Genomic DNA, 27,522 nt, shown 5'->3' on the forward strand with positions numbered 1-27,522 from the left:
TAGCAGCACGCTTATCGAGTTCTCTGCCTCACTAAAATTCTGTATCCTTGAGTATCTGAAACAGAACTTCTTGTATTTTCAAGTAGACTAGGAGCTACTCATTTTTCCTGCAGAGAGAATTCCACAATGTGACACAAAAAGTAAGATTTTACCGCTTGCATTTCATTGAGCTCCTTTTGGTACTTCACTACCATCTGATTGAATTTCTCTTTTTCTTGATTCAGCTCTAGTTGGAGCTTTCGGTTCTCCTTCTCTTTCTTCCTCAAATCTTGCATGTTAGCTTTCTTTCTGTCTATTTTAAAATCTTTCCGATTCATTATCTCAGCCAGTTTGTTGACAGCCTGTTAAGAAAAACAAAAAACCAGTAAGAAAAATTATATATGCAAGCATGTTTCATACAAAACTTCTCAGTTCCTCTAGTTATAGCATTTGATAAAAAAACTTCACCAACATCTCCGCCAACATAAATGGCCCTTATTCACGATAGAAGTAATACTGAAAAGTATGCAGCATCAAAACTGTAAATATCAACAATGCATATTATACATCATGGTTAATACAAACTTAATCTCACAGGAACTAAGAGTTAGTTGCACAAAAAACAATACGCTGAAAATATATCTGATATGCAAAGTAATTATTGTTATTAAACTGCATTAAAAGTTATACCTGTGTCTTCAGAGTTCTTTCATTGTTAAGGCTCTTCTCATAATACATTCTAATATTATTGATTTCCTCCTCTTTTTTCATTTTGTATTCTGTTAAAATAATATTCAACTTTGAGATATTTCAGGACAGGGTAAATATTTCTAAGCTTAATCACTTCTACAACTTCATCAATTTTTTTCTCCATTTTCTTGCTGTGTCACTTAGCGTGCAAAATACAGTTTGTGACAATAAAGGTTACTGGTTTAATACTACTGTAATGATCGAAAACTAGAAGAAAGATATATCAGAAAGGCACCAAGATGAAATACTAAAGCAAACATATGTATTTTTGTCTCATGTTGATGACTGATTTTGTTGCGCCACTTCCTTCATGTTTGCACTGCCAAGTGTTCCTGCAGAACCAAAATTTATTAAGTCAGTACCCCCACAGAAAAAGACTGATATGACTGGACTCGCATTCAGTAGGGATTCTCAAATCAAGCATAGAGAGAACATGGGGAAAAAGGCTTTCTTTAAACAAGGAATGACTCTGTTACATTCCCCCTGCCCCTCTCACACACCAGTTACTCAATTCTACCAATCTTTGTATCACACCTCCAGTCTTCTGGTTGGTTCCCAAAGTTTCTACAAGTTTGCACTTCACTGGTAAGGATTTCTCCACCAAAACTAACAACATTTAAAGAACAATTTTCAAGTACTTAAAAATAACAAACTCCATAAACTAAAAAATACTGAAAAATGCTTGGTCACCCAATCCCTACTATTATGGAAATGCAGAACTAAGTGAAAATGTTTTTTCTGCCTTCCTGCCTACATAGTGTTTGCAACAACACTGGCAACACGACTGATAAAGCCTTTACTCTCATAGTCAACAAATATTAAAGCATGCATTCTGATTTTATAACACTTGCTCAAATCAAAACCATGGGAGTAATCTGAATAGTAAAGTAACTTCCCATAGAGTCAGAATGCAGGTAAATAGAAAGACAATCCACTGATAGGCAGGAAATCACAATTTAAGTTCTGAATACTTTTCCTTAATAGCTTTCATGCACACAAGGGCGTGGCTGGTAGAATTGGGTTACACAGACAATAAATGGATGAGCTGCACAGGACAGACATTCCTGACTCTGCCTGTAGGACTTAGTGTGAACTTGTTTTGAAACAAGTGAGGAGGGACTGAAAGCAGAAACTCACTTTTTCCTTCCTGCTACAGCTGAGGTTTTAATTGTTTTCAACAATAAAGGCAGTGCATGGAAATGGCAACAATACAGTAGAAAGAGTGGCAATTTACATGGCAGATATATTTTCAAGATGAAATCAATGACTTTTTTTTCCCACCAAGCCCAAAATAATAGTGAAGATAAACAGCAATCTCTTCTCCCATTTCCATTTTGCCACATATGCTTCAAATTCAATTGTGCTTCATAACAAATGAATTAAAACTCCAAACATGACATACCTTCCTCTTGTTTCTTCATTTTTTCACTGATCTCTGAATTTTCCTTTGTTATTAAATCAACATCTTTGGTTAATGTGTTATTAGTTTCTTCCAGCTAAAGGAAAACAAACATTTTAAAATAAAGGACTTACATAAATTTAAAAATATTTATAATACTGTTATTTTAAATACCCTTCAATCTATAACAGCCATTTACTTCGAACACTTTCCTCAGATTATATACAAAACAAAACAATCCCACCCTGCTTATCTCTCAAACCTGAATTTTTAAAAAATGGTACTTTTATTCTAAGGTGTCTTGATTTACCAGAAGGCTCAAAATACACCTGGCCCAGAAATAATTTTTTTTTTAAACTATCTTTGCAGAACCAACAACACTGTACTACATAATTAAAAACTCAACTTAAGCAACATTAAATTGTCAGTTATTGAATGTGGCAATTAAGATGTGTTACTTTGGAAGAAGTAGAACCTAGAGGCCTGAGCCCCTGCATCCAGAGAAAAAAGCAGCTGACGGATGATACAACTCCAGCATTCAAGGCTAGAGTAGATTCATGGCATCTGCTGCTAAATAACTGTCATATAGCATAAAGAACAGGTATAAATCAGGATAAAAATAAAACTAAATCTGGTCTAAGTATGTACATAGATTTGCAAAACAAAAATGGAAAGGAAAACCATTACATTTCGAATATCACAGAATCACAGAATGTTAGGGATTGGAAGGGACCTCGAAAGATCATCTAGTCCAGTCCCCCTGCCGGAGCAGGAACACCCAGATGAGGTTACACAGGAAGGCGTCCAGGCGGCGTTTGAATGACTCCAGAGAAGGAGACTCCACAACCTCCCTGGGCAGCCTGTTCCAGTGTTCTGGCACCCTCACTGAGAAAAAGTTTCTTCTCATATTTAAGTGGAACCTCCTGTGTTCCAGTTTGTATCCATTGCCCCTTGTCCTATCATTGGATGTCACTGAGAGAGCCTGGCTCCATCCTCGTGACACTCACCCTTTACATATTTATAAACATTAATGAGGTCACCCCTCAGTCTCCTCTTCTCCAAGCTAAAGAGACCCAGCTCCCTCAGCCTTTCCTCATAAGGGAGATGCTCCAGTCCCTTAATCATCTTTATGGCTCTGCGCTGGACTCTCTCAAGCAGTTAAGACACAGTCAGGATACATATTAAAACCCAGACGTAATTGCATTACTGAAAAAAGGTTTTGTTTGAAGCCTATAGAAATGATTGTGTACTGAGCTGTCTGACAAAATTGCCAGAATATGCGAAACCAACAAACATATTGGCAAGAAGTTATTTCTTCCATGCCACAGAGAGACAGTCTGCTAAATGCTTCTCAAAAAACAGTGACATCCTGGCGATTTCAAGCTTATAGAAGAAAACGTGTAACAAAACCTACTTCCACTATCTTTACACAGAGGTGTAATATCCATGGTGTTGCTGATAGAAAACTTTGAGCAATTGATCCGAGTTCAGTTACACCTTGAGTTTTACTGAGTTTACTCGAGTTTTACACCTCCAGGATTCTTAAGAAAATCTGCATAGCCAATGTCAAAAGGGAAAAAACCACTAATGATAAAATACCTAGGCTATATATGCCTTACTATTTGAAGCTCCTCAGTTAAGACATTTATCAGCCTGATACTAATATCCAAGAGCTACACTATAAAGTATCTTCAAGAATTACAGTATGGGGTTTGGGTGGGTTTTCTAAATAGTTTACCAGTGGGAAGAAACTCAAGACTTCCAAGGTTTTTAAGACTAAGCAATTTTGCAGTAAGAGTCAGTAACACGCAGCTTTGCAAATGTACAAGATTTTAAAAATACATCAGGAAGTAACAAGAAGTAATTACAAAAGGCTTAATAACTGAATTATAGACATTTGCTGGATTTTCAGTCTGGCTTCAACTCAGATTCATCAAGTCTATGTTTCAAATCTTTGAGAGTTCTCATGAAGGGATTTAAATGTTTAAGATTCCAAATGAGTCCAAAACTCAGATACTTAAATAATTAATTATCACTTATGACAACATCAAGACTTTATAAATTAAAAATAAAAAGATAAATTTCTGTTTCCAGCTGGAGGATATATATACACGTATTAAGTACAGTGGAATAATTTACCCTTCTTATGATGCCATCCTTATCAGTCATTTCTTGCCTGTGTCTTGATGCTGCTTTTTTGCTTTCCTGACTCAGTTCAAAATACTGTTCTTCAAGGAGTGCTCGTGCCAACCGTTCTGACTCGGCTTTGGTTTCAGCTAAATCCAACTGGGTAGTGAACGTCTCTCTGTAAAAAGGACATCAAGATTTTGTTCTCCTATGCAAAACATTCCAAATTTTCAGGAAAATTAACAAACCCAAGTTTTACTGGTCAGCTAGCTGTCATCTTCATTTCTTAAGAAAAATGAAATTTACAAAACCACACTCTGTACACTTGTATCTTTTGATGGTCCACACAAGCTACAGCAGCAAGTTTACTGTAATTCAATTACAATTTCAATCATCCATGAAACAGCACTCCTTAGGAAACCAGGAGTCAAATTCTCCTGCCTTTGAGAAATAAAAAAAAAAAAATTAAACTGCATGTACAGTGTGGTCCATCAAAAGACACTTAACCCTATCATTATTAGCTACTTTTTCCACACAAGACTACTGCTCATGAAGATGTGTGCTCCAGACAATATGGAAAACCGCATAATGTTTCTGAAAACATAGTGATTCTATGCCCATGCAACCTTTTGCAGAAAGGCTTTCAAATTCTATCTACAGCTTGAGAGGCAGGGGGCAGAAACTTAGATGCAGTATCTCATTAATGTACACACAACTTCAGTTCAGCACACAAGCCAAACATTCTTGCTCTTGCTTGGAGTACAGGCAGAGCCCCTATATATTTGCCACCTAAAGCATGGTGACCAGTCTGGTACCCACAAGTCAGATGTACCCAGCATATGTGATACAGCCCACAGCATGCTGAGATAGAAGGGGCAAAATACTGCTGCTGGATGGGCTCGTGACAGATGCCCTTCCCACACTGCAAAATAAAGAGATTTATGCAATGAAACACGTCTTGCTCTGAGAGTTCATTTATTTGATACATCTGTAGTAGACACGGGCTGCTACTGTAAAAAGGTAACTCTTGAAGTACACTCAGTTTGTCACAATTCCCATAATTGTATACAGGTGAAAGATGTTTATGATGAACACAAGATTGTGGAGAACAGTGAGGGAATAGAATAGAAGTGATCTACAAAAATAAGTAAGAAAAGAGAAAAAGAAAAAATCCCACAAGAGAACTAAAGGAAGTCTCTCCTTTCTTCCTTTCCCCCTCATCACATTTTTAAGTTGGATACTACTCCTGAACAACTTTGCATAGACAGGTATTTTCCTCTTACATCATATTTATTAGCCAAACACATTTTCTTTCTCCCTTTCTTAGTCCACCGAAATGCATCATGAACACTGTACACAACCTCCTCCCTTTAGATTGTTTTGGAATGCTGATGCTCAAGTAGAACAAGAGACCCAGACTTCAGAAGAGAGAAACTCTGCTTCGTGCAAAAGGCTACAGTCTCCTTCTTCAGAATAAATATATATATAATAAATTAATAAACTGGAAAAAATAAGCTTAAAAACCCCCTTCTTTCCTTATTTGCTAACTTAGAAAATAGTACATCACAATTAATGGTTGTTGGGTTAACTGTTTTTGCTGTAATCAGAAGTAAACAAAACTTAGAATTCAAAGTATTTTAATTATATTTTTCTCAAATTATTTTATTTGCTATAGAAATATACTAAGTAATTATCAGGATAATATAATCAAATAGAAAAAGTTGTTACACAAGCAAGATGATTATCACAAATTGTAATTTTTTTCAACATTTTGCATTTTCCTAAATTCTCAGAAGTCATCATTCTTCTTCCAGACATTACAAATAGTCCAAAGCAAATACGAATAACCATAGTTGGCTTTGTGAGTCAGCATAGGTAACATCCTACGTATTTGCCATGTTACAAGGTGTTACAAGGTGTTATATAACACTTTTGAGACCTATTTTTTTTCTGAAGGTATTTAACGTCTTAAATTTGATTCAAAATCTTCATGAGTGAGACCACAAAAAAACTTATGTCTATTTGAGAAACACAATGGGCATACTTTTCATTTTGCAATTCCTGCATTTTCCTTTGAGTTTCTTTATTCTTTTCCTCAATTTCCTCTTTCAGTTCTTTAACCTGAGTTTTGTAAAGTGTCTGTAAAAGAAAGCATAAAAAAGCAGCATTACTCAAAATTCCATAGTGAAATTCTTCATTGTTTTGGTACTGGGTTGGTTTGAACCTCTCAAATTCCAACACATGCCAGTAATGTCTTTAATGGAATTTCCTCCTTCCTGCCTATCCAAGATGCCCCTTTCCCGTTTCCCTTCTGTGGGGAACTGATGTGACCAGGTTAGTTTTCGATTTTCTAGTCTGATTTCCAACACAGTTACACAAACACACCTGCTGACAGAACGGAAAGAAGGCACTTGGACACAGCTGAGCAAGTCTCTCGGAGACAACAGGACAAAACCGCATCTTCTTGCAGCATCACTGTCTCAAAACGTTATTCAAACAAGCTAATACTGTCCTGTGCTTCCGCTTGTTGCATTCTGTTTATATCCATGTATCTTTTCTCTTAGACTGTATGTTTTTTGCTTAATAACTGATTCAACAGAAGCCTGATTTATGTGAATGACTTCTGTTCTTAATTACTATATTGTTATTAACACCACTAGTAATTCTGAAAGTAAACATTTGATCTTTTACAGTGAAGTACTTTTGCTAAATATTCAGACTGAATTACGAATGTCTCATTTAAACTATTAATATATGCTAGTGAAAAAAGAAAAGTGAGATTGAAACACAATACTCTAGATCTTCTTACTAACAATATGTTAAGCAGAAATGCATGAAACTCCATAACACATAATGAAATTACAATCATACGCAGTTTAATAAACACAAAAATTTTTACTGCCCCTTCAAGGTAGAACCAAATTTCAAAAGTATTTCCCAAAGTGAAATGAAACTGTCCGTATTCATGAATGTATCTGAACTTCAGGCATTATGGAGCATCTCATGCTATTGTTTCTTTTCACAGAAATGAAACAGATCGGACTAAACCTATAAAATACACATTTTCGTTACCTGGAGTACTGAAAAAAGCTCTTCAGGGTCTCAGGTCAGAGAAGGCATCTTTTTAGAAGGATGTGGAATATGTGCAGAATGCTATTGGATCTATGGTTCTTAAATATACTTATGATAGATCAATTTCATGGAATGTATTGCAGTAAGTATGGAGATTTTGAACTCTAGAAAGTTTGCAAATATGTCAGAAAAATACCTCTTTTCCAACCTCAAGATAGGAACTACTTTGACGAATAATTCAGGTAAGTTACTTAACATAATACATAAGATTTGGCAAACAACTACGAAGCAACATATTAGATCAGCTATCTAACGTTCTCTACTTTTTTATTCATTGTTTATATTTCAAACAGGATTTTGTGAATTGCTGATTAATATCAGGTTGTTATTTACATGTAAAAATTTTTAATTTGTCAAACTATTCATTGTTCAAGGATTTCATGTCAAAATATAGCACTCACAATTCTTTGCGTGTCTTACCGAAAAATACTGCTCAGCTTCAAGCTGATCCTGAAGCTCACGCATTTGACCTTCATTTCCTCTGTACTGTCTTTGAAGGAATAAAAAAGGAAAACATGTTAAAACTCAGCTACTAAAAAATGACAGACTAAAAAAGACAGACTATGTCTAACCAGAACAGCATCCTAGAAAAATCTTACAGTTGCACACATATTATTTCACAAGGACCAACAGTTTGCTGTATCCTAAAATTCTGATTTAATTACACTATTTATTCTATCCTGAAGATTGTTTCAGTATGTAATTTAGAAGACAAAAAGTACTCTAAATAGGGAAATGTTAAGTCAGCTGAAGGAAGATATGATAGAAGCCTAATTAATGAAAAATTAGTCAGCTTAAGAAATGTTAAGAAAAAGAACCCCATGTAGTAAAACTAAAAGTCCCACATGATGTAATAAGTAGTATCACAGTCAATCCATAAAGAAGTCACTCAAATGGAAATGGCATATATGCCTTGACATAGAACAATGAGCCAAGAATTGTTCTGCATCATAGCTCATAACAAAACTATTCTAACGCTGAAGGATACATACAGAAATCATAACATGCAGCTAAAAATATTCTTTCAGTTTAGGAAAAAGTGCCTAGGCACCAGAGAACGTTTTTCACTAATAGGAACAAGCAAAACAGTGCATGTACAATTAAGCAACTTTTTCCATTTTCCTTCAGATTTTTACTTACTTAGCAAGTTGAGCCAACTCAAATTCCAGTAATCTCTTTGCTTCCGACAATGTATTGATTTCCTGTTTCAGCTGCTTCTCAGAACCCTTCAAGTTATCTGCTTCAAAAGCTTGTGTCTTTAATTCATTCTGTGCCATTATTCGCTTATTCGTCTCTTGTTCTAGCTGAAGTGTTAGAGTCTTTACCTAAAAGAAATATTCCACTTAAGAGCATTTGCTGAATAACTAATTGCATGTGGTTGAAAGTGTTTCATATATGGATTATTTTATGTCAAACACTACTGCCTAGATGCTACATATTGTACAATGTGTAAAAATATTCCTGGATCTCCAAACACTTCAGTACAACAATCTTATAGAAAGCTGCTGCCCTTACACAATGTACTGATATGACGCTGCAGGATGATAAAGCTTCCCCATACTTGGCTTATTTCAAAGGCCCAAATGTGGTTTATCTTATGTTAAAGGCAACACTAGAAGAAACCTAACTTGTCTGCTGAAAAGTCCTGCAAACCTCTCTGTGGATTTCAGGTCTTAAAAACTTCTCACTCTAGAAAGAATCGCAGCCTTCCAGTTATATAAAGACTAATTTACCCAAGTCGTGACCCCTAAGAAAGTTATTATAACCTTCATTGGCAGTGCCCTGTGAAGAAAAAGTATAGATGAAACTACTATTCTTAGTACCTAGTTTTCACACTCAATATTCTAATTGCATTTCCTTGAAAAAATGCTTCTCTGGAGAATGCAAACTCAGAACTGCAAAACCAATCAGACTACAGAGTCGAATTCACAAGCAAGTATTTCCTTTAAAAAAAGAAAACACAAAAAATTGCATTATATTAAATTAAGGGCTCGAATATGTAAGGCATCCAAGACCTAAGAAGCAAGTGGAAACTACCTAGCACCATTTAGGCCAACAACTGTCTTCAGCTCTACTGAGAGATGTACTATAGAAGGAACTCAATGTAAGTGAATTTTATTTTCTGTTTCTCAGTGCAACTATAATTTCTTATTTATATAAAAAATTATTAGTGATGAAAATTTTACTTACTTCATCTTCCAGTCTTTCCTTTTGCTCAAGAAGGTGTTCCAGTTTCTGCTGAGATTGCTTCAGGTCAAAGTCCAGCATGGAACACTGTTTTTCAGCTTGAACTATTCTATTTTCTGCCTTTTCTCTTGCTGCCCTTTCTTCCTTTACTTTTTTTTCCATTTCTAAACAAGATTAAGGAAAGGAAAACAACAAAAATGAATATGGAGCATCTGCAATAACGCTTTTGTAAACACAGCCTTAAATATCCTAATATTTTTTTGACCCTTTTGTGAAGCTATTTAAGCTCTTCTGCTGTTAGATGGACTGATTACTGAGTAAAAACTTCCTGGCATTATTACAAGAAACACTAAAAAAGAAATAGAATTCCAATTTGCATTCCAAGCACTGGAATATTATAATGGGAACTGAAAGATAAATAGTGAAAGAAATTTAAAAATGCGAATTCTTGAAGTAACCATTATAAAGGCAAAATTTCATTTCTGCAAATGGATATTAGATGGAAAGAAAAGAAATGCTACCATCCATTAGATTTCTGAAGAGTTATAAACTACACATGCTGGTACTGATGACCTTCACAAAGAAAACCTGATGTATTCAATCATAGAATCATTTTGGTTGGAAGAGACCCTCGAGATTGTCAAGTCCGACCATAACCTAACTCTGGCACTAAACTATGTCCCTAAGAACCTCATCTATACACCTTTTAAACACCTCCAGGGGTGGTGATGTCTTTAATTCATGTGTATGTATCTATAAAAGAAACGTCAACATTTCAGACAAGCCTAACGCAACAATGATATTTTTAATGCAGTTACACAGGAACAAACACTCCAAGACATCTGTCTTGATAATGCATACTTTCAGTTCCATTTAGCGTTAGACAAAATTTCAAGATTCAATAGCATTTTAGAAGCCAAGGAAGGCTTTGCACTGCAAACACAGTAAGATATTCAAAACATTAAGAAACAACGCAATTTTTATGGTACAAGCACCATGTTAGAGAAAATTTTTGAAGTGTATTTTTCATTATGCATGTTTTAAAATTTTGATATGCATTTTCTTTAGACAAGGGATTAAACACTTGTATAACAGTACTTAAATGATAAGACAACGTGTTTTAAGATATTGTAATCTAAATACCTTCTATTATGTATTTACCCGATACGTGCGAGAAACACTTACCACACATTGCAACTGATCTTGCCTCCTCTATTGACTGATATTTGTCAGTTAACCGAGCTTTAGTCACTTTGTGTTCATTTACTTCCTGTTCTAACCGGTCTTGTAATGATTTGAGTTTGTAGTTCAGATCTATCTCTAAATTATTCTTTTCCTAAAGAAAACAAAAAAAAGTTACCAGATTTATATAGTATTTCTATAATACCTGAGCGAAACACATTTCATTTCTTCCTTTTTTTAGTGTTAGCTTTTTGTTATGAAGAAATTATCCATGTTATTTTCCATGCTTAATAAAGAATGGCAGCAGCCAAAAAACTGCACTCAGTGCTCTGCAGAAAACTTCACTAACTTTTTTCAGTAGTCTATAAATTCATAAGATAATGGAAACTTCTCAGTTTGAATAATTAGTAGTCACCGAAATCGGAAAAATACAAGTAATCCACCGACAACACTAGAGCACAGAGGAATGTGAATTATTGTTAGCTGGATGCAACTATGTTATTTCATTGTTGAGATTGCCACCCATTAAAAGCAACTAATGAAACGAGCACTGGAGATGAGCTTTGAGAGACAGGGACTTGCCTTTGGATTGTGGCTTCATGTAAAACCAAATGAGAACAGTAACTGCTTGCACCTTCCCCCACAGGTAGTCGTATCTCTCTGGTTTATTTGGATAGACCACACAGCACTGCAAGTCTCTACCTGACCTCAAAACATACAGCTAACAATGTAGCCTATCTGGAAAAAGGGTGCAGGATTTTGTTTTACTCTTCTTGTTTCTCTATCTTGAGGAGGGCATCAGAAATGTAAGGGGAACATGCTGCTACCATTCTTTAGGAGGGAAGGAAATAAATTGAAATAGTTCAGCTCCAAAGTTGATCAAAAGGTCTGGCAATGATCCAGCCAAATTAAAATCCAGTAAAAGCAGGAATTTAAATTTCAGGTTTTTAAAAAGTTCAGTTCATAGAGTTTTCAGGAGGTAAGTCCCTGCAGCGATAGTTAGGCAGGCAGAAAAAAAATCACTACTGGCAGACATGTTGGATCCTTGAATCAGTGATAGTGAATGACAAACATGAATTTTATACCCAAAACTACAAGCAAGAGGACTTGTGAGACCTAACATCCTGATGAGATAGTAAAATAACACTATTTAGTTAATCATTTTAACAAAGGCTGATTCAGAGCAAGAACACATGACATCAATAAATACTATTTGAAAATATAGTCAAAAGTTGACAAAGAACATCAGCCTCAACATCATTTTACCATACCTTTTCTGAATTATTAAGCATATCTTGTGCTTGTTTTCTTTCTGCTTCCACTCTTTCAAGATTGTTTTTAATATTTTTTACTTCTTCTTGTAAAGTTGTAATCCGAACTGCCATAAGAAACGAAATATGATTCCATATTAGTTACTTAACTTAGATCAATAGGCTTTTCAACCTTTAATGATTTCTGGGCCCCTAAAATATTTACACCTTCAGATTTTTCAGGCTGTACATTGTAAAGGAAAGTGATCTTTTCAGCCACTCCTTATGCATGCCATTAGTAACAATTCACAAAAAACAATCACATGCAAAACTTGCTACCTGCCTTCCATCACTCCCAATATCTAATATGCAAAATTTCTTCCATTAATCCAAGTTCTGCTGTGTTATTCAACAAGCACCTTTTCTGATGTTAACTCCACCAATATGTAGATAAGGTACATTACGCAGAACGTCAGTCTCAAATAGATCTACGCATTCACCTAACTGTGGCTCAAGTGCTCTGCCATGGACTGAGGAACTATTCCCCATCTCCCGCAGCAACCACCACAAGGGTACATCAGCTTGGCTGTTGCACCAAGGCAGTCAGACAGATTCTCATGTCTTCTCTAGCACTATATCAACTTTTCATATTTTTGTACTCAAACTTTTAGTCAGGACAGCTCCATAGACTTTCAAGCAGTGGTCTCCCACTCTTTGATTTTGATAGTCTCCCACCCAAGAGCTGCTCAGATACAATCAAGAAGCAAGATCTAATCTTCAGAAATTGTTCTAGTAAGTGACACTTGGTTTGCAGGCGGCTTTCCTCCCTTTATGTAGCTGTATGTAATAAAGATTATCACAACTTTTTTGGTACAGTATAATTACAGAAGAATTACCTTGTAGTTCTCCAATCATTTCAGATCCATGACTTCTGTCCCTTCGTTCTGACTCCAAAGCTGCTTGTAGTTGGTAATAATCTTTCTCCACCTGCAGTTTCGTGCTTTCTAGAACTCTGCACCTTTCCTGCAGTTCTCTATTCAGTGATTCTACCTGACTTAGTGACTTGCTCATTTCTGTGTTACCCTTTCTCAGTCTTGCTGCTGTATCCGATTCCGTCCTCAGCAAATCATTTGCTTCTTCTAGCTGTTAAAATAAAACAAACAAGATTCTCAAATATAAAAATTATTGGGACCAGTTTTGTTATATCTGAATGCTCAATACTGCTTCTCAAATCTAATAATGAAGACAATGAACAAAAGCAACATACTTGTTTTTGTAATTGTGTTATCTTCTCATTTGTAATTTGTGAATGTTGGCTGATTTTTTTCAAGTCTTCCATCTGATCTTTTAGTGTAGACACTAAAGAGAAATTACATCATTAATACATCAAATTTTTAAAATCCTTATGTTTTTTTATTATTTTACACCAACATGCTCAAATTAATTCTTGCCATAAGTCTTTCATTGACATTTTGCTTCTTATATCCATTTTTAGGTCAAATTTTGTGCTTGCAGAACAACAATTCACACTGTAGAGAACATAATTTGAAAATAAGACAAAAATATTGTGTTCTCATTAAATCTCAAAAAAAAAAATCAACATTTGTGTTCATTATTTGAAAAGATCATTTTAAAGCTGTGTAGCACTTAAGATGCTAACGTCGTAAATTATTCCCCAAAAAAATCATACACCTCATCAGTGTCCATGTTTGGACAACATGGCATACCTTCATTTTCCGCATTCCGTCTTTTTTCATTCTCTTGTTCCATTTTTCTTTGGTAGTCATTTAGCTTATGTTGCAATAGCATCTTTTCCTTCTCAATCTGAGACACTGTTGATTCCAAGTTCTTTCTTTGATTTCCCTAAAATTATAAGCATTGTTATTTTCTATTTACATTTTAAGGAATGATCCCTAAACCAGTATCTCTGCAACTAACTAATCAAGGAAACTGATGCATTGTTTCCGATGAATGGGTTTCTGGCTTCCTTGAAAGGCAAAATTTATGAAATTAGAAAAACTATCATTAATGTGATTATATGTAAGTAACTATTAAAATTATTAAGAGACAATGCAAGGACTCAATAGAAAATCATCTGTACATTGATTGTTTTTTAGAGTAACTGATTTTGATAAACTCCAGAGAAATTGCTATGAGCAAGATTAAGCAAAACATTTAGCAGAGGAAAGAGAATTCAGTGTGATTTGCCAAAAGAAAAAGTTTTTGAAAATGTGTACGAATAAAAATTTATCTCCCAGTGATATGTATTGAAATGTGATGGTTTGATCTCAAATTTAAACTCAGAATAATATTTTTAGTAACAGAAGAAATGTCTTAAATCATGAAAGTACTACCCACATTCTTTACCCAGCTAAGAAGGCTTCGGTAAGGAAAAAATTACCTCTTCATCCAGTTCTTTCATTATCTTGTCTAGCTTTATGTTTGAAGATCTAAAAATAAAAGAAAACCATTGAAGTAATATTTGAGAAGGATACATTATACATAGTGTTTTTCTAGTGAAATAATTTGGGACCATTACTAAAACATTACATTTTGGCTAATACTATTTTGTAGTAAACATTTGAAATTGAAAAAAAACCCCAATCACTGGTACTAATTTGTAAAATAGATTATTAAGTATTTATCAACTTTGCTGCAAATTATATGTGGAAAACTTTTAGGTGTCACATTTTATCCCTTAATCTGCAAATGTAAAAACAGTGTATGTACACAACAGGCTATCATTAGAATACCCCAGTGAACTGTTAAAACTTCCTCTAGTTGATGAACTTTCCAAATATCTAAAATGGTTCATTAATTCAACAGTAGACAGCTCCCTACTATGGAGAAAGATATTTAAATAATATTGTTTAGAATTCTCTCTGTTGAAGGAATGTATTAGAACATAATACTATACAGAGAGTGAGGTTAAGTGCATAGCAAAACCTCAGTTAAATGGCAATAACGCTGACACATACATTGCATTTTTGTAGCTACTTACCCTTTTTCGAAGAGATAACAAAAAGGACTCAGACAATGTTACCTGGCAGGTACAACAAGGAGTAGTTACAGCAATATACCCTATCTCCTAACTCTGCAGTAAATGGCATCACATATTGGAAGACACATTTACGCACAAAGACAGTTACCTAATATCTTTCAAGCCAAGTATATCCTGCTTGTGGAACACCATCCAAACATGTAAACAGAGCAGTTGTGGTTAAGTGACAGCATCACACAGTCTAAATTCCCACAAGATCATTTTGGCTACCGGTTCCCACATAAGTAGGTTGTGTAGCTACACACTGTAGTCCTAATTCACAAACCTAAATTCTTCCTATATCCTATACCTAGTGTTGCCTCCTGGCTTTATTTAGGCCTTCAGGAAAAGCCTCCAAGAGGAGAAGCTAACTGAAGGGGAATTTAGTTTGCATGAATCAGAGTAAAAATTTCTGCTTATCAGAAAAGAAGAATCCCAACTGTTTGTTCATAAATGTAGCTCCAAGAAACAGGCAAATGCTCAGATAGCTACTTCTTTAACATGATAGAAACAAGACTGTAGAAAGCAAATAGTTGTTCTTATCTATCAGTCACAGAAAAAAAAAAAGTAATGTGGTTTTCCAACAAGTACCATGTATTTAGAAACCAGACAGTTAATTTTAATAATCCAATATATGCCATATATACAGTATTTTACATTAAAAAATAATCAGCATGATCATTGTATACTTCAGTCCAACAAAACACCTGAATTCAGGGTATCAGGTAAACTCAAATATTCAAGTGTTCAGAAAGAATACATGTTACAGGGGTGCCAATGAAAACAAAACATTTTCTTCATACTATAGTCAAGAAAACAATTCAAATGTTGTTTTAGAATTACTTAAACCTGTGCCTGGAACTCCCTTGGAGATCTACAGTACCATTCTTAGTGTTATTCTGGTAATCCCTAAAGCAGTAATACAGAAGTGAAGTGCTAGATGTATTTAAATTATGTAAACAATTAAAGCTCAAAGTCTCACCTGCACTTTTGCTCCATTTCATCTTTCAACTGCATTTCATTATGTAGTTGTTCTTCCAATTCATAGATCGTCTTCTGCATATTTTCCAGCTTTAAATATATATTTGTACATGAAAGAACATGCATTAAATTTAAAAACTTTTAAAAGGACTTCAGAATATTCAGTGCTGCTTAGGTTGTACTACAGTTTACTCACTTCTATCTCAACACTAGATTTTTACCTTATTAAAATATGATATCCCCCACTCCCAAATTTCTAAAAAAGTTAAATACAGTAAACAAGCTTAATATTACACAGCTTTATCATTTGAACACACAGAAAATTCTAGGGTTCTGAATAGTTCCATCAAAATTCACAGGGCTCGGCTAAGTCAAATCCTCCTTAAGTATCTTCAGAATCAGACTAAAGATATTACTGCAAAGATATAAGAAAGCGTTTTAATTAGTCTCAAAAATTCTTTTTCTAGCATGAACCACCACATGTATTTTGCAACGCATTTTCAAGCTCTCAACAAGTTCAGGAAGCAGAACCAGGCCTGTCAGTTATTAGAAATGGGGGGAAAATGTTTTTAACATCTCTTTAATAGAGATCATTTTTACAGCTAGCACTGTACTAAGGTTTGAAAACAGTAACAAGCTTCAGATGTTAATACAGAACATTATTGTATAGCATGTACTGTTTGCCAGCAAGAGAAACTCAGAAATTCATCTTGTTCATGTATCCTTAAAATATCTACCTTCTACTAGATCTCAGGGCAAATTAATCTCCCTCCAACATCAGGAAAATCTTCCATTAACAAGATGGTGTCAACTTTGAGGAAGCTCATTAAGTCAGCCCTACTGATTCACTCTTTTAAACCTTTTTGCTGATCTTGCCAGGATTATTTAGCTTTCCCACATCTCCCTCAACTCTCTTGGAACTGCATAGAGAAGAATTACCGTCCTAACCTAGACCCTCTTCAAAGCAACATATTCAAGTGGTTCTGACTCCTTGCTTTCTTATTCCTTGTTCTAACTTCAAAAACTCTGACAATTGCCTGACTCCTTTTGCACAATCATCCCAGAAAAAGGAGCAATAGTACAGTTCCTCCTACATCTGCCTCTTCCTTTTCTCCTTTTCTCAGAAAATATTTGTAGAGAAACTAGAAGTGCTCACTAACATCATGAAGAGGAGACACATTACACTTGTTTCTATTCTTTCTTGACAGCAACAGGAAGTGTTCTCAACAAGGACTGCCTTCTCTACAGTCCTAAACTAAGATTTCAGTTTGGAGACATATGGTAGCATGCTTTAACCATATTAAATGAGAAAGTTATAGGTAAGATTGTATTTGCCTACTTCTAGGCAGGCGTTTTTCTCACTTCCTTACTTTCTATGTGTTTTCCTTCCCATTGTAGTATGAAATAAAGCACGGAGCACTCAGGTGCTCTCAAAAACTGGAGATCCTTTCTCATTTCCTCCTTGTTCTTTCTTCCACATTCTTAAGCTGCTCTGAAGTTTTCAAAGCAAGAACGCAGACATGGTGACTGGGGACTAACCAGAAACTACATATTTTATATATTCAGCACTCTACTTATGTGTTTACCACTACCTATCACAATGCTTTGAGAGAGTAAGGAAATACTGGAAGAAATAGACTTCTCAGCACCTACAGAACAGTTCTGGAAAACCAATTGCTGCTGTGACATACAACATAACACTGCGTAGATGAGACAATGGTTGTAGTCAAAAACCACAGCGATGGCCTCTAAATCTAAACTTTGAGGAAAAAGGAAGAAGGACCAGTACACACATGTTCCTCTTTGGTATATGAACCACTGAGAAATAAGGCAAGAAGCAAGACTATTTAAAGGCTAGCTCTCACTTTAGTAAAAAGAGACCACAGTTAATGCACAAAAATAAAGGAAAAAGAAGTTTCAACATAACTGTTCTTCCATTTCTTGGTTACTCATTTTATAGCCCTTCCAGACAGGCTGCATAGAGGGACTAAATGGGATAGATGAGGAACAGGTCCAAAAAGACATCTGGCAACTGGAGGCTTTTCTGTACTGACTCCTACTGGTCTGGACCTCCATTGCCTCCTCTTGCTTCTTTCTGTCTCTGGATGCTTTTCTACTCCAAGGGGCCTAAGCTTGCTGAGCAGTCTAATCCCATCGGTATGAGACAAATGGCTTCCAGAGAAGTTTTGCACAATCTGATATCCATAGACTAAATAACACCTTAAGAAAATCCTGAGTTACAATTAACTCAGTATAAAAGCATTCCTTTATGTTTTGGTTTGTTCTCCATTTCCATTTTGAGTAGGAGGCAAGAGAGGAAAGGAGTATGGAAAACCCTGTCTATAGCATAGAAGCCAAGAGAAATCCCTCTGTAACTGCCATACTTTTTTTACTTTTTTAATCACCACGGCATCCTGTGTCTGGTTCTGCATCCTGAACAATGAAGAAAACTGAAGACCCAGTACAAAAGAATCTGTTAATCTCCTCTTTCTTAATATCTGGACTGTTTACAGGTGGTTATGGTAGCACTAAGACAAAGTAAATAATCATCTTCAAAGAAGTTTGAAATTCAATCAAAGGGCATTGAATTCACTTTTCCTCCAACTTCACAGCCTAATTCTGTGAAATTTTACACACTTCCAAAACACAATTAATTTATTGGAAACTTCTGGCACTTGGTTCCTCCCAGAAGACACTCAGTACCATGCCAAAATGCAGACAGACCAGGTAACATCTCGTGTTATATTTCCAGAACTAATTAATTTGCTAACCATGTGTCAACATTACCGTTTTCATTGCAGCATGTAATGAAAGAAAAACAGCTGAGAAAGAACTGTAGGGTAAAAATACCTTGTAGTAAATTCTTAACATTTATTTAAATCTCTCTATATCACTCATATCCTTCCAGAGCTTCACCTCCCAAAACTGTTAAAATCACAAGACATTCAAATACACCTGACAACACAGACAGGACTATTGAGAGATCTTTAACTACAATACAAGTGCCTATATTACACTAATTGTTACAATTCCATTCAGTAACTCTCTTCAGAGTCAACCAAAGGCCAGCACACAGCTTTAAGTACCTGCAAATATCTGAAAGTCTGTCTGTTTTTTAAATTTTACCATATCAACAGCCAAATGCTTATGAGGAGAATAAAATTTATGGAACACATCAACATACATAATCAAGACACTTCAATGCTTAATAAATTCAGTTAGCCCAATAAAGTACATAATCAGTTGCCCTGACCTTTACACGTTTTCTCTGAGTAATACTATATGTCATTAAAACCTTTATATTGCAAGTTTAAGAGAAAAGGGAACATGCATCAATACCTACTTCTCTTCTACTTTAAATGGAAAACATAACAGAACATAATACCAACTAAGTAAACCATAGTCGAAGCCAAGAAGATTTCTTTTAGCATTAATTACCAATTTTTTTACAGTGTTTTCTTCTGGAAAAGCAATATGTAAAATATCAGACCATTCTAAGGGAATAGTTTGATTTACACCAGAACTTAGACAGAATCCAAGCACCTCAGCCTACCTTCCTGGAAGCCTGACTGCCAAGAAGCTTGGGAAGCAGCAACTGAAAGAATTTCTGACCATTTTGCGCTAGGTGAACTACTCTATAAACGCAGATCCTCAGTGCCCAAATCCCCAATAGCTTGTGGGGCAGCCTTGGGAAGGAAAAGAATCCCCAAGCTGGGTTCATTATCTGCCACCTCCACTTGGTTCACTGAAGTCTAGCTCCAGAGTTAAACTGGCAGGTTGCTGGAAAGCCCAAGCTTCTCATCCCACTCATGTCCAGACTCCGTGATTGCCACAAAGCCAGAGTATGCCTGGGATCAATAAGGCCCTCTAAAAACACCACACGAACACTTTGATACTTCTAAAAATAAAAACTATGAATCCAGTTCCACATGAAGAGTATGCCGTTTAGCTATTTTATCCCAATTCAGGAAATCCAACGTTGGAAGGACTGGAATTCTGCTTTTCCCATAACTTTAACAGGCAGTCCATAATAAACAGTTAAAACTTATGAGTTGATTTCCCATATTCCAAACACTAAAATAATTTGAGACATTTGGAACTCTAACAGTTTATTCCCATATATGCAACAGATTCTTTGCTAGGATCCAATAAAGCTGAAAATCAGTGAAACATACCACACTTTTATCCACACTGGAGCCCGTTCTGTTATCATTAGAATTTTCCGCAGAAACAGCTAAATACCTGTAAAGACATTTTTAAAGTTTTATTTTAAGAGTTGTTTAAAAGCAAAGTTATGAAAACACAATCATCCTAAAACATAACCCCCAGATTTTTTGCCCCAAAACATGGATAAACAAAAAGTAACATAATCTGATTTTTCCATTTCTGTATTTATTACACTTTAAGATTTCAGCACATTTAACTGAAAACCTCACATAATTTATTGTAAAGGGTAAAGCAGAAAACTGCAGTAGAAGACCTCCGAAAAAAAGGATTTCTGCCAAATACTAATACAACCACTTTTCTTTTTTTTTAATAACCATTAATAAAATCTTTGCTCTCCATGGTTACAACACTCTCACTGGCTTCCATCCCATAAATATTTATGCAGGCACTTATGCAGCAAGTAGCAGCAATGAAGTGAACTCTGCAGAGATTGTGTAACTTCCAACAAAGTTACTAAGAGCTCCACACACAAAAAGTTTGCCCTGAAGCCAGCGTTCTTATTTTACGTAAGTGCTTTCTAAAAATACCACAAATTTCTATTTGTCATGATTCTGAGAAGTCAGGTAAATAAATACAAATTACTATGTTCAAATTCCTTTGGTATTTGATGTGATATTCTTGGCCTGATAACTGATCTAGAGACGTAAAGCATCTCTAACTGCACCAGAGTATGTGAGGAAAAACCCTCCAACATATGCCCTGAGGAAGATGGACACATCTTCTTTTCCATTTCACATGCATATTTTCACATCTACAAAAACCTCTCGAAAAGATCAAGGAGGGTAAAATCAAAGACATCTCCAAAGCCATGGTCAAATTCAGCATCAAGCCTGCTTTCAGAGAATCAAATGACAAAGAGGAAATGGAACAGTTCCCTAAAGAAAGGGGCTCACTGTCTTGAGTACAAGAAGCCACCATATTTTGCACACCAGGGCTGTTAAGCAGTGAGAATGAGATATTTAAACAGGCACAGCACCAGCTCCATCAGAATCCAGAACAGAACACCCAAGCAAGATAGGGTTGCAAAGTATACTCAGCTAATATTTCAAAATCTGTGTTATAGGTGAAGTTCAATAATAAAACAGCCTATTTGCGAGATTACAGCTGTAGAAAGTATTCTATACTAAACACTGCAGCACATATCAATAAGATGAAACTGAAGGAGGCGGGGAGATAAACGTGCCATTTTTTTCTAAATATGCACTTAAAAATGTTTGAACTATCTTCAGTACAAAAAGGGAACGAAAATGAGGATTTAGCAAGTATGACCGGTCACTTCAGACTTTTCAAGACTATCACACCAGCGGAGTGTTATGGAACAAAATTAAATTCTAGGACGCATTTTAGTTCTAGCAAGCCTACAAAGTCATGATAATATTTAGTAGCAGAGTTCTTCAATGAGGGCAAAACACAGCCACTCAGTTCCCTACACTGTCCCCCAAGAAGGAAGAGAAGAAATTCTGTCATTAACAGGCTTCTGTATGCTTTTTCACCTTCTTGATAATATATTCCGAAATCTTCCTGCAAGGCAAAAATTAAGACTTTAAGTTACAGACTAAAGTCAGAACAGTAGGTGAAATTCCTGAACTGCTGAACTCACACAAACCATATGCAAAGCTTGCAAATCCTTCTACGCTTTACCATGCTGAAAGCAACAACAAATCCAACTCTTCGCAGAGATGGAAAGAATTTCACCACAGACTTGGAAAAGTGGTTCTTCTTCTATCCAAGGACAAAAACGAGATTTATTTCCTTTAAGGCTTTCCTGTCCAGAAATGCTATTAAAACTCATAGTCTCTATCTGATATGGTCTGCTAGAAGTTTTAGCCCATTTGAAGCCTGACTGACACTCATCACAATTAAAAGCAGCTTTCAAAGTAAGAAAAAGTTATCAAGATTTTTTAATGTAGCTATAGCTATCCATAGTGCCTACAATAATAATGACTGTTACAAGTATGAATTAATATCAATTTAACTGAGGTAATTTAAAGTCTTCTAAGCAACAGCGAAAGCTGTAAAGCATCACAATCTCTCTCTGCAGTGGATTAGTACTTTGGGAAAAAAAAAGTTACAAAGCAGGTAACAGACAAGTAGAAAATATTTTATTTCTAGTAATCCAAGGTTTAATTTATCACATGCAGAAACACTGATGTAAAGCACAGAATCTTCATATACATCTCAGGAACAGTAATTTGCAGTAAAACAAAGTGACACTCATATCCCAGATTCGTGACTCTATATATATAATTCAGCGCTCTGCAGGCAGCTCTGCTTAGTAGCAGCAACAGTGGATTTTTCTTGCTTAGCTTCTGCAGCACCATTAGATAATATGCTTAATGCAGAATAAGACATTCACAAATTCAATGTGATATTTTAAGGTTCTGATGACTAGCAGTACTGGTTATCATTATCGAAGTGTCAAAAGAGTATAATTTATTAGGATTCTGAATCATTAATAAGAATCTGAAAAGGTTCGTATCTAAATATCAGTTGGTTAAAGTCAGAAACAGTTTTGACAAAAGAACACACCATTAGCTTGCTTTCTGCATACATACCGACGGTTGCTGTAGTACGTAAATCCTACAAAAGGAAGCTGGTTGCCCACAAATGCTTTTGGTATGGGAAATGTTTCTTCTTCTCCTTTGTCTTCTTCCAGATCATCAAAATTACTAGTGTCAATGTCACTACTTAAGTCAGGCACCACTGGTGCTACAGCTAGAAAAAAAGCAGAACAGTATAATAATGACCATTACATTACTCAAGTGAGACAACCAAGAATTTGGGGTGGGAAGTTTCTCTTTTGTGTCTAAGAAATCTCTTTCCTTGGTACAGAGTAAATAAAACTTTAAATTCCATTAAAAAGAAATATGGCAGTCCTTTTGCTAACATAATACATAAGACAGATCACTGTCTCTGAGAAAAGTATTATACTTACTATCTCTGAGAGTTTCCCAAGCCCACTGATCACTTTTGAAGAAAAGGTGCCGTTTAATTTCTTCTACGCCATTTCGTCCTAGCCTCACTTCCCTGTTAAACAGTGTTTTGGTTAATCATGGAAGATCACGTAAATTATTTTGAAGGAAAGACTCATTCTAAGGCATAATCTAACCACAAAGAATTACCTCTCAAACTAAGGTAAGAAATAGACATATCTCGAAGTTATCATATGAAGATATCTATAGCATAGTAGCTACATTTCAGAACACAGTCTGGTTTTAAGTCTGGTCCATAAGAAGTCCTGCTGCTACTGTTTCCATCAATCAGCAGCTATGTTCCACTTTTTCTGGGACTTCATGCTGTTATCTGAATACCATGGAGCCCAGCAAATGCAGCAGGTCCCCTCCTTTGTTCTCAAGCAAACATTATGCTCATATTAATTAGTGTGGGTACAACAGGAGTGTACTCACAAAGTGAAACAGACCTAACACGCACACTTCAGGTGGGCTTCCTTTGGACTGACTCTACCTTGACCCCGAATGCCTACTAAGAGCTGGAGGCACTCCTGAAATGCACCTTTTGATTTAGCTTCATCCAGAAAGAATCTGTTTTGCATGCTCCTCAACACAGTGCAACACTGACCAAGGTAACAGTAGCTGTTACTAAGAAGTAACACTTCATATTTAAACTAAATTTATAAGGTAAACATACCCATAATAGCAGGACTTCCCCCAGTATACATACTACCACCATAAAGAGAAGCAGCAACCATTGGTGACTCATCTCCGAAATACTCAATTCTGTTGAGCAGTTTAGAAACCCCCACAAAATAAATACATATGTTCTTTCAACATGAGAAGAAATTCTCTTAGTGAAGGTTTATTTTCATTTTAAGTTTAAATCTTACCTATCAGTTAAAAAGGCACAAATAAGGTTTTTTGCCTCTTTAGAAATGTCATTGTCATCAGGGAAAGTAAGGGAGTTCTTATGGTTCATAATTTTACTATATGTTCCAACCAAAGAATCTGCATAAAAAGGTGTATCACCTGAAAAAGCAGCAATACAAAAATTAAAAAGAAGATCAAAAGTATTGTAGATTTAATTTATAATATTTGAACTACATACGCAACAATATAAGCAACTAAGTCAACAAGAGGTAAGGAAAAATGTTTGAGAACTGTGCGAGAATATTTCAAAAATGTATCTGTAAATACGACAATCAGTAAACCACAGCCTACATCAGAAGAGTAGTAAATTAAACCATTAAAAACAAAAGTGATTTTAACATAGAGTCTAGTTAAGTGGTGCAGTCAATTCTGATTATCCTACTACTCACCTACAAGCATCTCATACAAAAAGACTCCAACTGACCACCAGTCGCATTCTCGCCCATAGTAACCATCACCACCCTGGGACTTCAATACTTCAGGAGAGATATAGTCTGGTGTTCCCACAGCAGTATCACATCGTACCATACCTTCCTACAAAGAGGAGGAAAACAGTCAGGCCCAAATGTAAGATCCAAAACTGCAAGCCATTGTTTATGCAGCCTAAGCAACATCAACAGATCAACATCAACTTTTGTCAACAGATGTTCTTTTTCGAATGGGTATTTTAAGTTTTTTAAATTCCAAGCTACTAAATCCAGAACAAAGCACCAGATTTGTCAAACACAGTAAAACGTACTTTAAAAACCTCAGTTAATATCCAAGAAGTAATCAGAATTGCATCTAGGCCCTGTAAACACTGCTCCTGGTCGTGCCAGTATAAATGTGTCATATAATGACAGGTTCTACTGTAAACAGGGAAAGCTCCTCTGTTGGCATAAATGGGTCAACATCAGGGATTTTGCTGCCAGGATCCGCTGAAGTGCAAACTTTTCACCTCCGGCACAATATACTTCACATCAGGAAGACTAAACATAGGCAGGACCTTGAAACTCTACGTAGACAGACTTCATAACAGGTAACAGGTGAGAAGAACATTTGACGTTCCTCACGCTCCCCGAAAAAGGGCTGGCAGAACAGAGATCAGTCACACTGCAGCTGGCATCTAGAATGCTGAAACTGCAACCATGTGCCCTTTCCAGTGTCATTGAGGCAACTCTGAAATAATCCTATGCCATTTCTAGAAATGGGTCAGTAGAAAAACTTGCATAAAAATATATAACTATGTAAATGTAACAAATATAAATGCAGTGCTGCATTTGCAGCAAATACAGAATGCACCTAAACGAAGCTCCTGTGCTGAGCAGTTTCTCTCCCACAGATTAACCTCTCTCTTTCAAAAGACTAGAGAAACCCAAGACTGGGCTCAAGACTACTCAACTAGTTTTGTTTAGAACAGCACAAAACGTCAAGTGTTGTTGACACAAGTTTAATTCTGTAATGCTAATATACAGTAAAAGATGCGTAATATTTTTTCTTTTTTGGCACTTACAGCTTAAATGCTATAATAATATTTTTCTACATTTCAAAACTCCTCATTGTTAAGAACACAATCAGTCAAGGATAAATCAGTATTAAGTCAAAATAAAGCCAAATTTTGTGTCAGCTATTCCACTGAAGTGGATTGTTTGTGACTTGCAGCAACTCCTTGAATTTGTACACATAATCTGCACTTGGTTATTACTGGTGCCTTTTATTTATGGCAAAGCAGCTAAACACAGTGATTTATTCAAAGCTTCTGAAATATGTTGAGAACACAATGTACATATTACACAGACTCTATTAAGCACCACGTATTTCAGTTCGTTTCCTCATATATATGTCCAGGCTGACACAAACAGATCAGAGTTTCGTGCAGAGAACAATAGTGCTTCGCAGTACATGAAATACTGTTGTAAAATATATATTTTTTTAAAGACCTCAGGATATATTTTTAAAAATAAATAACTTATTATATTCTTTTACTGTTTCCTTCAGATTTACCCTTTTGCTATGCCAATATATGGCTAATAAGCACAACTGAGATTCAGAGACTTGTACATCAGCTTTCGACTCTTTCATTACTGACACACTACATCAAAATAATCTCACTTCTTCACATTAGCTTTCGATAACCAAAGACTTAAAGAAAAAATCCAGAGGTTCTAGAGACAATCAAAGGCTTCACTTTAGAAAGTTTCCCCAGGAAACAGTATAGAAGTTCATACAGTCCCTACTTCAAGAACCAGTTCTGCATTCTACATTGCCATTGAACAGGATGCACAAAGAACAGTAATGAGGACGGACTGAAACTTTCGGCTCATCTAGCTAAAAAGTTTTCAGTACATTTTCTTTTCACTTTTAAGTATGTTTTCCTTTCACAAACAGAGAAGCAAAATTAAAAACATGTTTACCTTGTTCATCTTCATACAAGTACCAAAATCTGCTAGTTTCAAATGACCAGCTTTATCTAGCAGCATATTATCAGGCTTCACATCTCTGAAAGGAGAAAAATATATTTGTTTAAAAGTGAATAAATCAACTTATGAAAACAATAAAAGTCAACTATTTTTCAGATGCAACATTGCAAGGAAAAACACCAACATGAAAGCACCACTATTTCCTCCTTTTTTTTCTGCATTCTCCAAGTATCATGTCTAACAGATAGACTGCTGAACTATAACATTTAAAAAAATTATAATGGATGTGGGAATACAGTCTTAAGTCACCAAATTTAACAAATCTGGACATCAATCTTGAATGTCAAGTTCCAAAAAAACACTCACTCATTGAAGCACCTCTCTGCTAGGATCCAGCTACAGAAAAAAACCCCATCCTGGTTCTGAGCTGGCTATCTCAGACTGAAAGCATACCTTCTTCTCTGTACCACTTGTATTTTAAGGGAACAAATGGATGTCATTTTCAGAATTACATTTATGTGAACAAATAATTTTCTGTGGCTCAAAAGGAGTATTGCCTTATGCCCTTTTCCACAGAGTACTTCTGTTATAGACGAGAAGTCTTCATAAAGTAACTGGTAAAGTTCAGCACATTTAACGTGATTAGCATACTGAAGCAGAATAATAGTAGGAAACAATTATCAAGAAAGCATGAATTTCAGGAGAAAGTACATTTCTGGGACCTCAAAGGAAAACTCTGGGTATAACTGTGAAATGAAGTGGAAATGTATCAGTATCCTCACGGAATAATTTTGATTGGTAGGAATTTTTGTAGGACCCCTAATCAAAGTCCAGCTAACAAAGCTAGATTCAACATCAAAGTTACATTAGGTTCCTCTGGGTCAAATCCAGTCAAGTTCTGAATTTTTTTAAGGATGGAGATTCCACAACCTCTCTAGGATTCTTTTCTGCTCTTCAACCACCCTCATAGTGAAAAAAATATTTC

The 27,522-nt window shown here is 35.6% G+C and overlaps 1 protein-coding gene across 4 annotated transcripts in view; it reads right to left on the reverse strand.

Annotated features, from left to right (window-relative positions):
• The window catches only part of ROCK1 (Rho associated coiled-coil containing protein kinase 1), an 88,548-nt gene that overhangs the window by 19,730 nt on the left and 41,296 nt on the right, over window positions 1-27,522 (reverse strand). For all 4 annotated transcript variants that reach the window (XR_010605767.1, XM_065628347.1, XM_065628346.1 and 1 more), the window contains exons 6-26: window positions 26,532-26,616; window positions 24,528-24,672; window positions 24,099-24,237; window positions 23,190-23,281; window positions 22,810-22,969; window positions 20,203-20,269; window positions 16,029-16,117; window positions 14,408-14,456; window positions 13,734-13,869; window positions 13,274-13,365; window positions 12,903-13,149; window positions 12,028-12,134; window positions 10,760-10,910; window positions 9,578-9,738; window positions 8,528-8,712; window positions 7,808-7,877; window positions 6,300-6,394; window positions 4,268-4,433; window positions 2,132-2,225; window positions 670-758; window positions 153-341 (exon numbers count right to left, since the gene is read on the reverse strand). Coding sequence is in view for 3 of the 4 variants with exons in the window: in XM_065628347.1 (XP_065484419.1) it covers window positions 153-341; window positions 670-758; window positions 2,132-2,225; window positions 4,268-4,433; window positions 6,300-6,394; window positions 7,808-7,877; window positions 8,528-8,712; window positions 9,578-9,738; window positions 10,760-10,910; window positions 12,028-12,134; window positions 12,903-13,149; window positions 13,274-13,365; window positions 13,734-13,869; window positions 14,408-14,456; window positions 16,029-16,117; window positions 20,203-20,269; window positions 22,810-22,969; window positions 23,190-23,281; window positions 24,099-24,237; window positions 24,528-24,672; window positions 26,532-26,616 (2,608 nt within the window). In the remaining variant the exon portion in view is untranslated. The remainder of the gene's footprint in view (window positions 1-152; window positions 342-669; window positions 759-2,131; window positions 2,226-4,267; window positions 4,434-6,299; window positions 6,395-7,807; window positions 7,878-8,527; window positions 8,713-9,577; window positions 9,739-10,759; window positions 10,911-12,027; window positions 12,135-12,902; window positions 13,150-13,273; window positions 13,366-13,733; window positions 13,870-14,407; window positions 14,457-16,028; window positions 16,118-20,202; window positions 20,270-22,809; window positions 22,970-23,189; window positions 23,282-24,098; window positions 24,238-24,527; window positions 24,673-26,531; window positions 26,617-27,522) is intronic.

Source organism: Caloenas nicobarica, chromosome 2 (genome assembly GCF_036013445.1).
Source record: "Caloenas nicobarica isolate bCalNic1 chromosome 2, bCalNic1.hap1, whole genome shotgun sequence".
NCBI lineage: Eukaryota > Metazoa > Chordata > Aves > Columbiformes > Columbidae > Caloenas > Caloenas nicobarica.